The 13,368-nt window shown below is 41.3% G+C and overlaps 1 protein-coding gene across 2 annotated transcripts in view; it reads right to left on the bottom strand.

The window, feature by feature from the left end:
• EIF2B3 (eukaryotic translation initiation factor 2B subunit gamma) overlaps positions 1-13,368 on the bottom strand; it is a 104,450-nt gene that overhangs the window by 49,046 nt on the left and 42,036 nt on the right. For both annotated transcript variants that reach the window (XM_049807661.1, XM_049807662.1), the window contains exon 6: positions 3,212-3,301. In XM_049807661.1, the coding sequence (XP_049663618.1) occupies positions 3,212-3,301 (90 nt within the window). The remainder of the gene's footprint in view (positions 1-3,211; positions 3,302-13,368) is intronic.

Below are 13,368 nucleotides of genomic sequence, written 5' to 3'. Positions count from 1 at the left end.
CTAGTGATCTCTGCTTTTTAAAACTCAAGAATTTGTTTGGTTTGCTATAGTGCAATAAAACTTCAGGCAGGAGAATCTACTATTCAGTCCTTTTAAAATAGCTCATAAAAATGTATTAAAAGGACTACGAACTAAGTTACAGACTACCAAACACTATTTTGATCTCTGCTAACACCCTCCATAGTAGAATCTCACTGCTGTCAAATACAATTATTCTCCAATCGCACCCAGAAGAAGAAACAAGCGCACAGAAAAATTAAGGGATCTATCCAGTACCACAAAGCAAGACAGTCACTGAGCTGATAATAAAACCTTGGTATCATGACTCCATTTTGGAGCTGAACAATAAACTCAGCCTTTTCTAGAGGTGTCATACAACAAAGTTGTCCCAATTCCTAAAGCAAGATTCATATACTTGGACAAAACAAAGGTTTAGCCATTTCATGTTCTTTTTTTCCCCTGTTTTCATATTAGTGGGTAGTGATTACATATGACATATATTAATCCAATTGAAGTGGAGGAATGCAATTTACCCTTACAGGTGCAGCTATATACAAACTACATTCACTTGGGGAGAGCTTGTTCTTGCCACCTCTTTTCAGCTAAGCTGGGACTACACTGGGCTTTTATCCCATTTGGAGCAACAGATCCCACATACATAACCACATTAGTTTTCATGTAATTCTTTGACCTGGAAATAATCCTAATTTTCCTCTGCAAAAGGGTGAGCTATAGCCAGTTCTAGGATCTGAAATTTTTACTGCTGGGCAACATCTTTTCTGCTCTTGTATGTCAAAATAAAATTTGAAAAAAATGTAAATGCTTCACTGAGCTACAAACAATGAAAAAAAGGTGTTCTGCCTGCCATCAAACCCCGCTGTTAAAATATTAACACAATGTAAATATTGTAATATTGAGGAAGTACACTGTGTCAGTACTTCCTGGCACCGTACAAGAGCTTCACTGTTCACTTCAGTCCCTGCTGTTAGTTTTAAACACGCACAACTTAAACAAGGCATCTGAGCTTCTCCAGTCCTGCTGTTGAATTGCAGAGAGGCAAAATCTTACTGTAGGTTCTCTCTAGACTAAAAACCAAAGTATTAAAAAGAATTTTTAAACACAAACAATTATGTAGATGTCAGTACTGTTGAGGCAAAAATATTCCACAGGGTCTTTAAAAAGTCCTGGCATATTGCTGCCAAACATGGAAAGATCTTTGGGTATGCACTGTCCTCCCCTTCCTCAGAGAAGAAAAACAAGCTGCAAATGCCCACCAATGCCAGAAGCCTGAAAGCCCAAGTTATTCCTCATGGCAAAAGTCCCATTCCTCAGATTTGCCAGTTAAGCACATTACTCGCAATTGACTCTCTCTCTCTCAATTGACTCTCTCTCTCAATTGACTGAATAAGCAGCATGTGTGTAATAAAGAGAATGAAGCAGCTACCTGCCATTAGTTAGCCAGATGTTACTATCAGGTCACAGAAATGCTGTCTAGCTGCTGTAATTATGATTTGTTGTGGAAGTGTCACAGAGAAGAAGCACATCTGCATAAAATAGTGAAGACGGAGAATGACCTCTCTCTAGAAAACAAAAAAACCCCAACTGGTCATACTTGCAAAAAGCCAGTAGACGTGTTCTAGGGGGATCTGGAAGAGTTCAGAGCACGATTTCACTCTGCTGGCTGTGGGTAACACAAGGTAAAATCCTGTCACTGACAAAGCCAAAGATCTTAGTAATTTCAATGGAAATAGCATAAAGCCTTGAAATCTGAAGTTACCACTATTTACGCTTAGAGGCCTCATTGTGTCACGCACTGTGGCATGTCTGACAAAGACTGTCCTTGTCCCACAGACCTAATAATCTAAATTCAAAACAGCATGAAATACCAGGGATAAAGAACCAAATGTATGAAATAGCTAATATTCCAGAAAAGTCTAATCCCAGCAAAACTGGATGGTTAGGATTTCAAGAAATGAGTTCTACACGTTGTATTATGACAAAAGAAAGGCATAAACACTGCTTCTTGCTACCACAGGAAATATAAGAAGTCTAAACTGTCACTGACTTTCTAAAATACACTGAATAAATGGCTTATTACAGAGTTAAATCATCTGCTGCTCCTGAAGCTTTCTCACCTTTCAGACATGTTACCATACACAAATGGGAACTAAAATGACTTGTACAATGCCCCCATGTGCCAGTCACAGCATTGGATAAGCTTTATTTTTATGCATGGCAAGAAATTGCCCTGGGGGTTAACACAGATTTTCCACTTTAACTCGCTCACAGAACCTTATTGTGGAAGAGCTTCTTCAATCATGTATCTAACTGCATCACCAGATTTGTATATGGTCAAGACTACCACAAATCCCCCTGCCCCTCAATGTTTTTTCACATGTCAGTTTATGTGCTAAGGAAAAGCACTATGGACGCAACACTTAGCCTCTTTATTTTTCATCTTACTCCAAAGGGGAGAAAAACTCTTGAGAACTCAGTGAGCATTCAATATATGTAATGGTCATGAGAGTGCCACAAAAAGTCTAGGAACAGGACATCATTCCAAAACTGAACTACTTACTGTGGGGAGGGTTGTTCATTTGTTTGTTTTTTTAAAAGATAAACAGGGTTTTTTTGGTCTGTTTCATGAAATATTATAGCTAAGATCCTTCTTCACTTCCATAAATGGATGTTTTTCTTACTCTCAGTGGGTGGTCTCAGAGTTTTGACGGAGGAACATCACAAGCTAAAAACATAGGATGCTACAGAGATAGCCCACCTGCAGTGGTGGTGGATGTGAAGGGGGAGAGAAAAGGTGATTGCAAAGGCCAAAACAGACTGTGGTGGGCAAAATCAAAGGTCAGAAATGTATTCACAGCCCTAACAATGGGGGAGCCCTGGTGAAATGAGCAGCCAAAAAGCACAGACACCTTAGGAAAATAAGGGATGCAGAAGAGGCAACAATTTTAGCTTTCACTTATGCTGTTACTAGATTTTTTTAAACTTCTTTTTTAAAAAAGTCTGAATAAGAAACTCAGACATAATGCTTGGCATTCCTTTTAGTGTGGTTAAAGCATTTTGAAAATTGGTTTCTTTTACATTTCTACTTTATACTAGCCAATTTAATGAAACAAATCTTCCTTTAAAAGCTCTGGTATGAACTATATGTCAATGCAAATACCTGCTACTACTTGTGTATTGCTTGGTTTCTTACCTGTTTTCTACAAGGAAGTCTACCACATATTTCTTCAGACAGTAGAGATGGGCATCCATCAGCCCTGTTCTGATGTGCATTCTGGGGTGTCTGGAAAAGAAAAAAAGGAAAATCATGGAGCTTTGCATGGCCATTTACAAGAGCTTGACTTTGCAATTAAGTTAATGAATAGTGAAAAGTGTGCAAAGGCAGATCTGTTCCTTTCCATCTACTGCTGGATTAACAGAGGAGAACAGTGTAGGCTGCCATTATTGGCCTGCATCTATAAACTTACACCTGCTGGCCCTGGGCTGATTTGCTGTGAAAGAAAACACCTTCTCCAAGGAGTCATTACTCCTGCTACATCTTCTTATGTAAGTGGAAATTGCACATTACTGGGCAGGAAGCCAAAGTAATGGGCCCACAGTGCTAAAAGTTACAGTGGGTAATGTCAGGGTACAATAATTCAAAGCTTCTGGCTAAGTGCCTGCCTTAATATGCAAGGCTGTGCATGTTCTCCTAGCAAACACAACAACACTACTGTATTTTTTCCAACACTTCCTGGAGGGGAATAGGGGAAGGAGATGGGGTCTGCTCACCTTTCCTACACTACACATTACAACTGACTGCCACAGCTCAATTACAAAGTGTTTGCCAATCCAGCCCAGCAAGGAGGAAAAGATCAGTAAAACTCCCACCCATCATTAGCCAAACAATGGCAAACAGAGAAATCCACTTTCAGACCAGTGGCAGGTTAGTATTTCAGAAACTCAGAAATCTCCAAAAGCTTCAATATTTTAAGAACAAAGTTTTAAATCATAAAGACTCATTGATTACTTCTGTTACTTCTCTTTATGCATTCTCTGTTCTTAGATAGTGGAAACCCTTTCTGGAACCCGTCTCAAAGCAGCTAGATATTTTATGCCAATATTACTTTCCCTTCCACACACCTGTAGCCTCATTTGAGAGTGTTCTGGCTGTCTGAACACTCACCACTAGCTCTCAGGACAGAAAAGCCACAAAAATATTTAGCTTGCAAATTTAAAAAGACAAAACACACTGGGCAGTTCAAGAGATCTGTAACTGCACTCACAGTCCAGAGGCTATTTAGGAGAGAAATTTCAATCCACACCTGAAATTGTCTCTCTTTTCATTTTTCATTCTCTGATGCCTGGATTTCATAATGAAGTTTGAATGAAGATATCTTACCAGTATATTCCATCCTACCTTTGTTCACTTATTCCAGAACACACTGAAGTCAGATGTTTGTGATCATGCTCACTTCAATTATTTAGTTAGCTCAGCAGAGGGATCACTTAGGATGGGCATGTGTATATATATATGTGTGTGTGTGTATACATATATATGTAGTAAGCCAATACTAGCACACCGAATATTTAGTAACACAAAAGCTATGGAGAATATCAGGTATTCTAGTAAGTAATTTTTCAGTGTATTTCTCAATTAATGTATTGAACTACCGAAGTATTTAAGTCTTAAAATTTTGTAATTTAGGTGGCATTTCTCAAGCACGCCATTCAATTCAAGCTAAGCATATTATTAACTATAATGAAATTCTTTAAGTCCCACTTGCAAAGGAAAGCTCCTATAACAGTAGTACGACACTTCGCAGTAAAGTATGCGGTACTAAAAAATGATATATGCACTTTCAGTAGATTACTTCATTAACAAAACATGAGCTCACCTAGCAATGCTCCAGTACTGATGTTATCAGTGGCCCAGATGTTGCTGTGGAAGTCAGCCCAAATAGCAATGTTCCTTATGCAAAGAGGATAGGGAATCCACTAATTTTAATGAGGTCTTGCAGTTGGAAGTCAGCAGACTCCCTCCTGCTCTGCATCCTGAGGATGGTTTCCACATTTTGTGTATTTATGAGAGGGAGAATTTTCATATCTTCTCTGAGAAAAAGGGCTCCCTTGTATTTAGATAATGAATATAATAGTTTATTGAAATGGGTGAAAGAGACAAATGGAAAGAAATGGAGCAGGGAGGAAAGCTGGGAAAAATGAATACAACAATGGAACAAGGCAAAAAACATGTAAAAAAAATAGAAATGGATGCAACATGGGAAGGGGAGGGGAAAATGGGAGGAAAAAATCCAATTCTTAACTTGAAGATGACAAACAGGACACAGTTTCTTTAGTGCCAGAACGCCAAGTTCTGCTCTCACTATTCAAGATCTATCACAACCCCCCTTAAACACCACGCAGGGGAAGGCTGCAACGGCTAGACATCAAGCAGAAGAGTGTAAAACAGGAACTCCTCAATAAATGCTGGTTCTGTTGCCAGAGTCTGTGTGGCTTTCACACAGTCTCCCCACCTGCAAACTGGAATAACACTATTTAGCTACACCACAGGACACTGAGGATTTGCAGGCTGAAGTTTGTATCTGCATGCAAGTACTGTACCAAGTTTTTCTGTAGCTAAGCAACTTTGTAACAAAATCAGTGCAAGTGGACAGACAGTAGCACAATGCTATGGTAGCTACAGCCTCATCACCCTCCCCCCACCCCCCCAAAAAAAAACCCCACACCCAGCCAGACAAGAAGATGTACTGAAATGCCACTCTGAGTTAGCTTTCAGTGTAGAATATACCAACAATAATGAAACATCATGCTGGACAAGAGGGAGGTCCCACAATGAAAAATCCTCTGAAATACAGACCACCTAAGTGATTTGCAATAGAATAGTCCCATAGATTAATATTATAATCACAGCTTCAAAGGTCAAACAGGCAAGTTTGGGCACATGCATAAACAAAGCTGCGATTTCTGTAAACCAGACTCAGGGAGAGAATAGCCCCACTAAACCAGACTGATAAGAGCACTCTATCATAACAAGCCACTAAAGATGATGCTAATTTTCATTGACTAGTGCTTAAACCAGTTTATCTTCAGGTAAAAGCAAAGGAGCCAAATAATCTAACAGATAACAGCAAACTCCATCACCATTTCAAATGAGCATCTGGTTGCTAATATTGAAAGCCACACTCCCTTCTCATGCCTCTGATCTCCCACTCCATCAGCTAATCTTTACAACATATGAAAAATGAGCCCGGTCGCAAGGAACAGCTGATACAGAGAGAATCGAATAACAAACAATGCATGTGCTGAGAGCTGACGCACCTAGACTTATCGCTCTGAGGGAGATAATACAGAAGGCTTTTAATTATATCATCAAAGCAAGGGAGAAGGTACTAGGAGGGGCTGGCTGCAGATGGTTAAGTGTTAATGAATGCCGGGTTGGGTGGTTTATCAAAAGAAAAAGACTGGATATATATCTGAGAGGGTCACCATTGAGATGAAAGTTGTAACAGCCATTGTTGGAGCTCTTTAATGAGCGAGGAATGTCAAATGTGAACCCTCTAAGAATCATACCAATTACTAAATGAACTTCAGTTCAATCTAGCAAATGTAATCAAGCACAAGTCATTAAAATACATGGTAAAACTCCCATTGGCGCTGCCACTATAGTGTCTATTATTGTCTGTGCTCCCATGCAAGGGAGGGGGCCGCTCCCAGTTGTAAGCTCTGTGTGTTATGTTAAGTGATGGCAGATTTTAGCCCTAATGATGAGGCATGGAGGGCTCCCTGGCAGAAAGTCGACAATAAGGAAGCTCAGAGAGATCTGTGGAGAAGTCAGGGAAAGAACAGCAATTAAAAGAGCAATTTCAAAGAATGCAATTTAATGTGTAAAATTAGCTTTTATTAGCACATAATTCCACAAAATCCTGACTCGGGATGAGAGTGCATAAAGGTCTGCAAGACTCCTTAGAAAGGTCTGTGCCCGTAATTCCTGACACGCCATTGTGAAATAATAAGCAGTACTAACAGGATTGATGCATGCTTCGTACATGGCATTGCTTTGAAAGTGGAGCCCGGAGCTTTTCTCTCTCTGATAACCTCCCTCAGGATTTCCTCCCTCAGGGAAATCAACCACTGATAGAGCAAACTTCCCTTGTTTAAAGGCAAAAAGAGGGACAATTGTTTCAACTGTAAACTAATTAAGAGAGATTACCACCAAGAGCTGGAGGTTCAAATCAGCCCTGCACTCCCACTGACAGTGTGATAATGCCAGGCTGGGGTCAAAATCATAAATCTGAAGGGAGCACACACAATGCTTAAAGCCAAAAAGCCTCTCTACTAAGCATGGGATATTGCCACATTAACCTCAGCACCTCACAAATAAACTAGCTGAGAAAGAGAAATCCCATGGCCTCTTTCCCTTTAACTTCATGCAGCTGTTGACGGAAAATATGAAGGTCTTGAAATAAGCTCAAGGACCTGAGGCTGTCCGTACTCTAACACTAATCCGAGCAATGACACAATAAAAATCCAATCATACCTGCTATTAACCTAGCTCCTGCATCCACCGTGGGCTTATGGGGTATTAGTTCATCTTCCTCCCCATCCCTCCAAAATAAGTAAAAAAATAACAGCACGCTAAGCGCAAACTATGCATTCCACACTCATTTCTTTTCTAATTAATTGCATGTAGCTCACATAGTCCATGTAGCCAAACAGTCTACTGCATTCTTCCTATCCCCCGCGTACTGTATTCTTGCGTGAAGAAGCGTGCCATCCGGTTCAAACACACACTGCTGACCCCTCACTGTCTGCAATGGAGGTGGTGCTCTCGTGTTGATGCAAAGCCAGTGCACAGATCAACACGAAGAGAAGTCTCACAGCAAAAGCTGCCAGACCACCTTTAATGTCTGGAGCATTCCTACTTTTAAAGGGAAAGAAAAAATAAAAAAAATCCCTAAATCGCATTGCTCATTTACGGGACAGCACTTGGCTGTGAACTCACTAATAATAAAAGACCACTGTTACGTTGGCTCTTCAAAAATCCCATACACCTTATGACCTTAATTTTTTTTTTTTTTTTTTTTTTTTTTTTTTTTTTTTTTTACACAGTGCTTTTGGCCAAAGAGATCCCAAAGCACTTAGCCAAATGAATGTCCCCACTGTATCCCAGCCCTCCTTTGCCCACCAGTGAAATGCTGCCACCTCTGGGCTGAACCGCAGCAGCTGTAGCAGCGCAGGCCGGGACCCCCCCCCGGCCCTCCCGCACCGCTCTGCCCGGCACCCCTCTGCCGCCGGGCTTCACGGGAGGGGGAGCAGAACTTAACGAGAGGATGCAGCCCCTCGGGTGGAACGGCTGGTTCGGTTCTGGCTCCGAGGAATACCTCGGGGTCGTGAGAGCGAGGAAAGGGGCACAGAAAAGCAGCCACCCAAGATTTCAAGGCAGCGTAGGCTGCTCCGAGGTGTCTCACCACACGTGCCGTGGGCCCCGGGCGACCCTGACCTCTGTTTCCCAGCTCAGAGGCACCCCCCTTCCCCTTGCCCTTCCTCCTGTTTTGTGACAACCTTATTTGCAAAGACAGGAGGGCAAGACTCGCTCCGGTCCCTCGAGGACCTGGCAAGGGAGGACAGGCTACGTTCCCAACTTAGACTCAGTGCCCGGAGGCAGCTCTGGTAACGGCGCGTCAGGAATGGGAAGTACTTTCCAAATGAAAATGTTTTATTGATCTAGTGACCTAAGTTGCTTGAAAGCCTTCCGAATAATAAATATTTTTCATTTAAAACCTTCACCACGTGCCATTTTTCTTTGTTGTATTATATTATTAATATACCCTTGAGACTATAATACAAACTATGAACCTACTTCTGACAAAAACATGCTGAAAACTTTTTGGTAAAAGAACCAACTCGCATTGAAAGCCAAAGATTAAATCATTTTCTCTAGTATAAAGAGTATAGGTTAGCAGTCAGAACTCAGGCTTGGTATTTGTTCCAAGGCCAGTAATGGTTTACAATTAGCCAGCGTGACCTCCCGTAGAAAGCGTCATTATCTTGGCACCAACACCGTGCTTTAACGTTAACATCCCTCTTGACTTCGACGCTGAACAGCAAGGGTGCTGATGGCTGCGCAGCCAACTACATCCCATGACCTTATATAAAATGCTTTTCCTCGCCCTGCTTCAGCTTCCCCCCATGAAAACGAGAACAACAGTAACTCCTCACGCACCCCGAGTCCGAGGAGCGCTCCCTGGGGGGTGCGCGGCCACGTTGCTGGATGCACGTGCATCCCCCCGGGAGCACGCCAGACACAGCTGCTGAGGAACGCATTTCTCTAAACTTGGTTCTAAGGGTCTTCTCTGCCATACTGAGTGCTAACAGCTGTAGGAAATAACACAGGGGCCGGGCTCCCCAACACCCCTGCCCCTCTTCTCTTTCCCTGTCACTGGAAAAACAGAGTTCGTGCAAATATTTTATACTAGACACTTTTATACTAGATTCAAGTTTGCTAGAATACCCCAATGGCTATGTCGAAACTGGGAGAGCAAAAGAGAGACCAAAATGATAATAAATCTGGAGTTTGGTGTGAACAGAAGAGAATACACTGCGAAGGAGGGCGGGGACTGCCAGAGACATTATTAATAGGTTTTACCCTTGAGCTCTGGCAGCTACTTGTTCTATACACAGAGGAAAAGGATTAATCAAGCCTTGCACGTAAAGGTTCTTTCTATGGTCTGCCAAAATATTTAAAGCAGTATATACAAAGTGTAAGCCTTATTATTATACACATTCAATGTAATCATCTTATGCTACAGTTAAGGCCGGGATGACAATAAAGTAGATTATTGTGCACTATAACCAATTCAATTCTAACACAACGGGACGTGGCTTAGTCACTTGGTTCAGATCTTGTATTTGAGCTTATTTTTCTTATGCTGGGCTAAACTGTGATTTAAGAGATTTAATCAAGCTTTGGGAAATGCTTTCTTTGCTGAAGAGGGAGAAAGAACTTAAAGTCTGCACCTGGCAACCCTAATCATTTCCAATTTTCAGCTCATTTTGCTTCCTGCTTTGTGGAAATTCACCTTGGTAAATAATTGTTCCCTAAAATCACCAGGGCTGAAAGGATGACAACACAAAGAGGAGCAAGTTTTAAGCAAACAACTGAAGCCAGAGGATTGTACAGAGGCTACTGAAGAACAGCAGCTCCTGCTGGTCCCTCCTATGCCAGTTCCCAAAAGGCTAAGCAGTAGACATATGATATATTTTCTTAAATCAAATAATTACAGTAAATGCATGGGAACAGTGAAACTGAATACTAGGTCAAGCTGTAGGTCACTAGCAATATATAGCTTAAACACAGCAAGGCTGCCACAATTTCTTTATGTCACTGGCCTAGACTCAAAGACAAACAAAACGGTACCAGGCAGTGTGACTCAGCCTTGCTCTATAAGGCTCCAAAGACCTTCTGCACCTCCCAGGTGAGGCAGGTTTTATTCAGATCTGTGATCTGCAAAATTTGGGAATTTAAGGCAATGGCATACATTTGGACTACTAAAACACACAGGCAAAAAGAAATCCTCCCTCCCCCAACCTTAATTTGCAAGTAAAAGCAGAAGCAGAAAAAACAAAGTTGAAATAAGCATTATAAGCATTTCCCTTTTACTTTACAGGGCCCAGGAGCAGAGCAAATTGAAGCTGTCACACTTACCTTTGGGTTTCCCATTGTGAGCAACTTTCCAGGTACCTCATGAAAATCACCTACTTCTGCACCACCAGTTTATTAAACACCCCCCTCTAAACCTGTTACCGTGCATAGGCCATACCTGATCACTCACTTTCCTTTGCTAGGATCTTCACCTGACAAGCAACTTAGCTCTTATGATGGAAAGTGCATGTTTGTGAGTCTTTTTTTAAAAGATATTTGCATTAAAGACAGTTAAGTTTCATGGGACTGGGGAACAACCTGACAAGAGTCCGATAGCAGGTCAGGAGGGTTAGAAGGAGGAAGAGAGCGGGGAGAGGGGCAATACATGTTGTGTGTTAGACAAAGCTGAATCTGGCTTTCCCCAACACTTACAGTCTAGAAAGCAAGAAGACATGAGCTTTGAATCCAAAGATGGGAAAAATTCAAGTGTTACGGTTTAAATTACCAAAACCTACCCAAATCCAGCCTATGTAGGATGTCTTCTGCAATCTGCCAATGCTCATTTCCTTCATCTACTGCAAGTGAACGATACTTAGCTCCTGTTCCTCCAGGGTCTGCAGCTTCCTCAGCTGATGCTTTGACCTGTGTTTCCTTTTGATTTCCCCCTGGAACCTACTGCTTCTGCCTCACTTTTGATTCATGATAAGGTTTTACAGTTGTACCTATTCACATCTCAACTCCACTGAAACCTGGACACTTTAGCATTTGGCAACAAAGTAACCACACTTCACCCTGACAAGATCCCAACAACTGCAAGTGTCAAATATTTAATTGGAAAATGAAAACAGCTTTATCTCAGGCAGAAATTAAAATGGGCACAGAACTTGGCTCTGCCACCACTGCAGAGGGAGCCTGGCTGCGACTGCCAGGACACAGACTGCTGCTCTACATCTCTGCAATGCTGAATCGGTACGTAGAAGAAAAATACATTTTAGGGGAAAGTATGCTAAGGTATAAGCAATCAGACTTGATGAATCCTGCTTCCTACAGAGAAACAGAGGGGTTTCCCGATTTGGCTACACTGAAGTCATGACTCGGTGTATTCAGATACATCCTCAGACACAGGCTAGCCTGGATTTAGGGCAACATCAACCTTGAGCCACGAGATTTCAGGACACAGAGAGCTGTCAGGGCTCAGGACATGATCAGCATTAGAGTACAGCCCAATTCCAGAGTGAAAAAATACCCAAGTGATAGGAAATCACATAAGAAATACAGAGATATTTGCATTCTTTTCTAGTTTAAAAGAACTTATACTATTTAATTTATCAGCTAATATTCAGACAGTATCAAATAAAAACTTCATTAAAATAAAGCCTTAAAATCAGAAAATGTAGCATTCTTTTTGCAGAGTGACAGCAGAATTTAAAACCAAAGGAGAATTGAAGTCAGACTGAAGCCACCTGCAGACATCTCTCATCTTTTCAACCCAAAAGTACTTTATGATTAATTCTTTTACTAGCTAACTGGGCACTTTACATAACACCATTAGAAATACCATGGGATGATGAGTGTAAGTATCAGGGGAAAAAAAAAAAGGGGGGGGGGGGGGGGGGAGAGACAAGACAGAAAACATGTATTGTTACCACAAGAAGAGCTTAACATCCACCCAAAGTCCAAATCTGCATTTTTTAAACAAGTAATTACACTGGTTACAACCACAGTGGATTAGTTTCTGGTTAGACTAGATTACTCATGATTTAAATTTTCCAGATTTGTTAATAGCTATATCAGAAGTTGCTGCTTCATATTACTATAAGAAGCTGAGCTTACACCTAAAATGCTTTCAGGAGGATGCTAAAGTTGGAGCACTACAGCATTAAGCCCAACTGAACAAAAACTTACACTGCACTGAGGACAGAGCTGGATTTCCAAAAACTTTTCTCGTCTTTCACCCACTACTAGGACTGAATAACAACTTAAGGTTGGGCCAGAGGAATTCCACTCCTTTTGAACAGTGATGATATGGTGATTAGAATATTGCAGAGGACAGAAGAAAATCCTGGCGAATTCAATGCAGTGAGATGGTACTTTGAGCAGCAAGTTAACTTTCTTCCTTGGGACGGTTACTACTGACTGAGTAACTTCACGCAAACAAGTGCTGTTCTGCACAGGCCACCATGTGCTAACTCACTTCATACAGTAGGTGAGAGCTGCCTTTATGGCAAGTAGGAGACAGTCACTGTTCATTGAAAAAAAGAACCAAAAAAACCGCACGTTCTTGAAGGAAAAGCTGTCTGGACAGCTAATAAGACACTGCTTATCTGTGTATTTTCACAATTTAAATACTAATTTATTTATTTTTTTTTAGCTGCAGTTAAAGTTCAGGTTTGGGCCAAAATTAGCAAGTATTTTATTGCTGTGATAAGGAGACACCAGCACACTACATGTCTGGAGACTGTGGCTTCAGCAATGAAATAGATAGGAGAAATGTCATTAATCTAGACTTCAGTGGTCCCTAATAGCAAAAGCAGTAGTACAGTACCATTTTCACCACTGATCACAAGCTAGTATTGAAAAGCAAGACAGGAGACAGCAACTGAACCCTCTGTTGCTTATGCCACGTGGGGTAGCGAGTTAAAATTCACAGCCTAGAAGCAATAAACTGGCTATGGCAAGTAACAAGAGTTCAGATACCTCCATAATTT

This window comes from Accipiter gentilis, chromosome 8 (genome assembly GCF_929443795.1).
Source record: "Accipiter gentilis chromosome 8, bAccGen1.1, whole genome shotgun sequence".
NCBI lineage: Eukaryota > Metazoa > Chordata > Aves > Accipitriformes > Accipitridae > Astur > Astur gentilis.
Note: the sequence above shows the minus strand (reverse complement) of the source record. Positions and strands in the feature narration are given on the sequence as shown.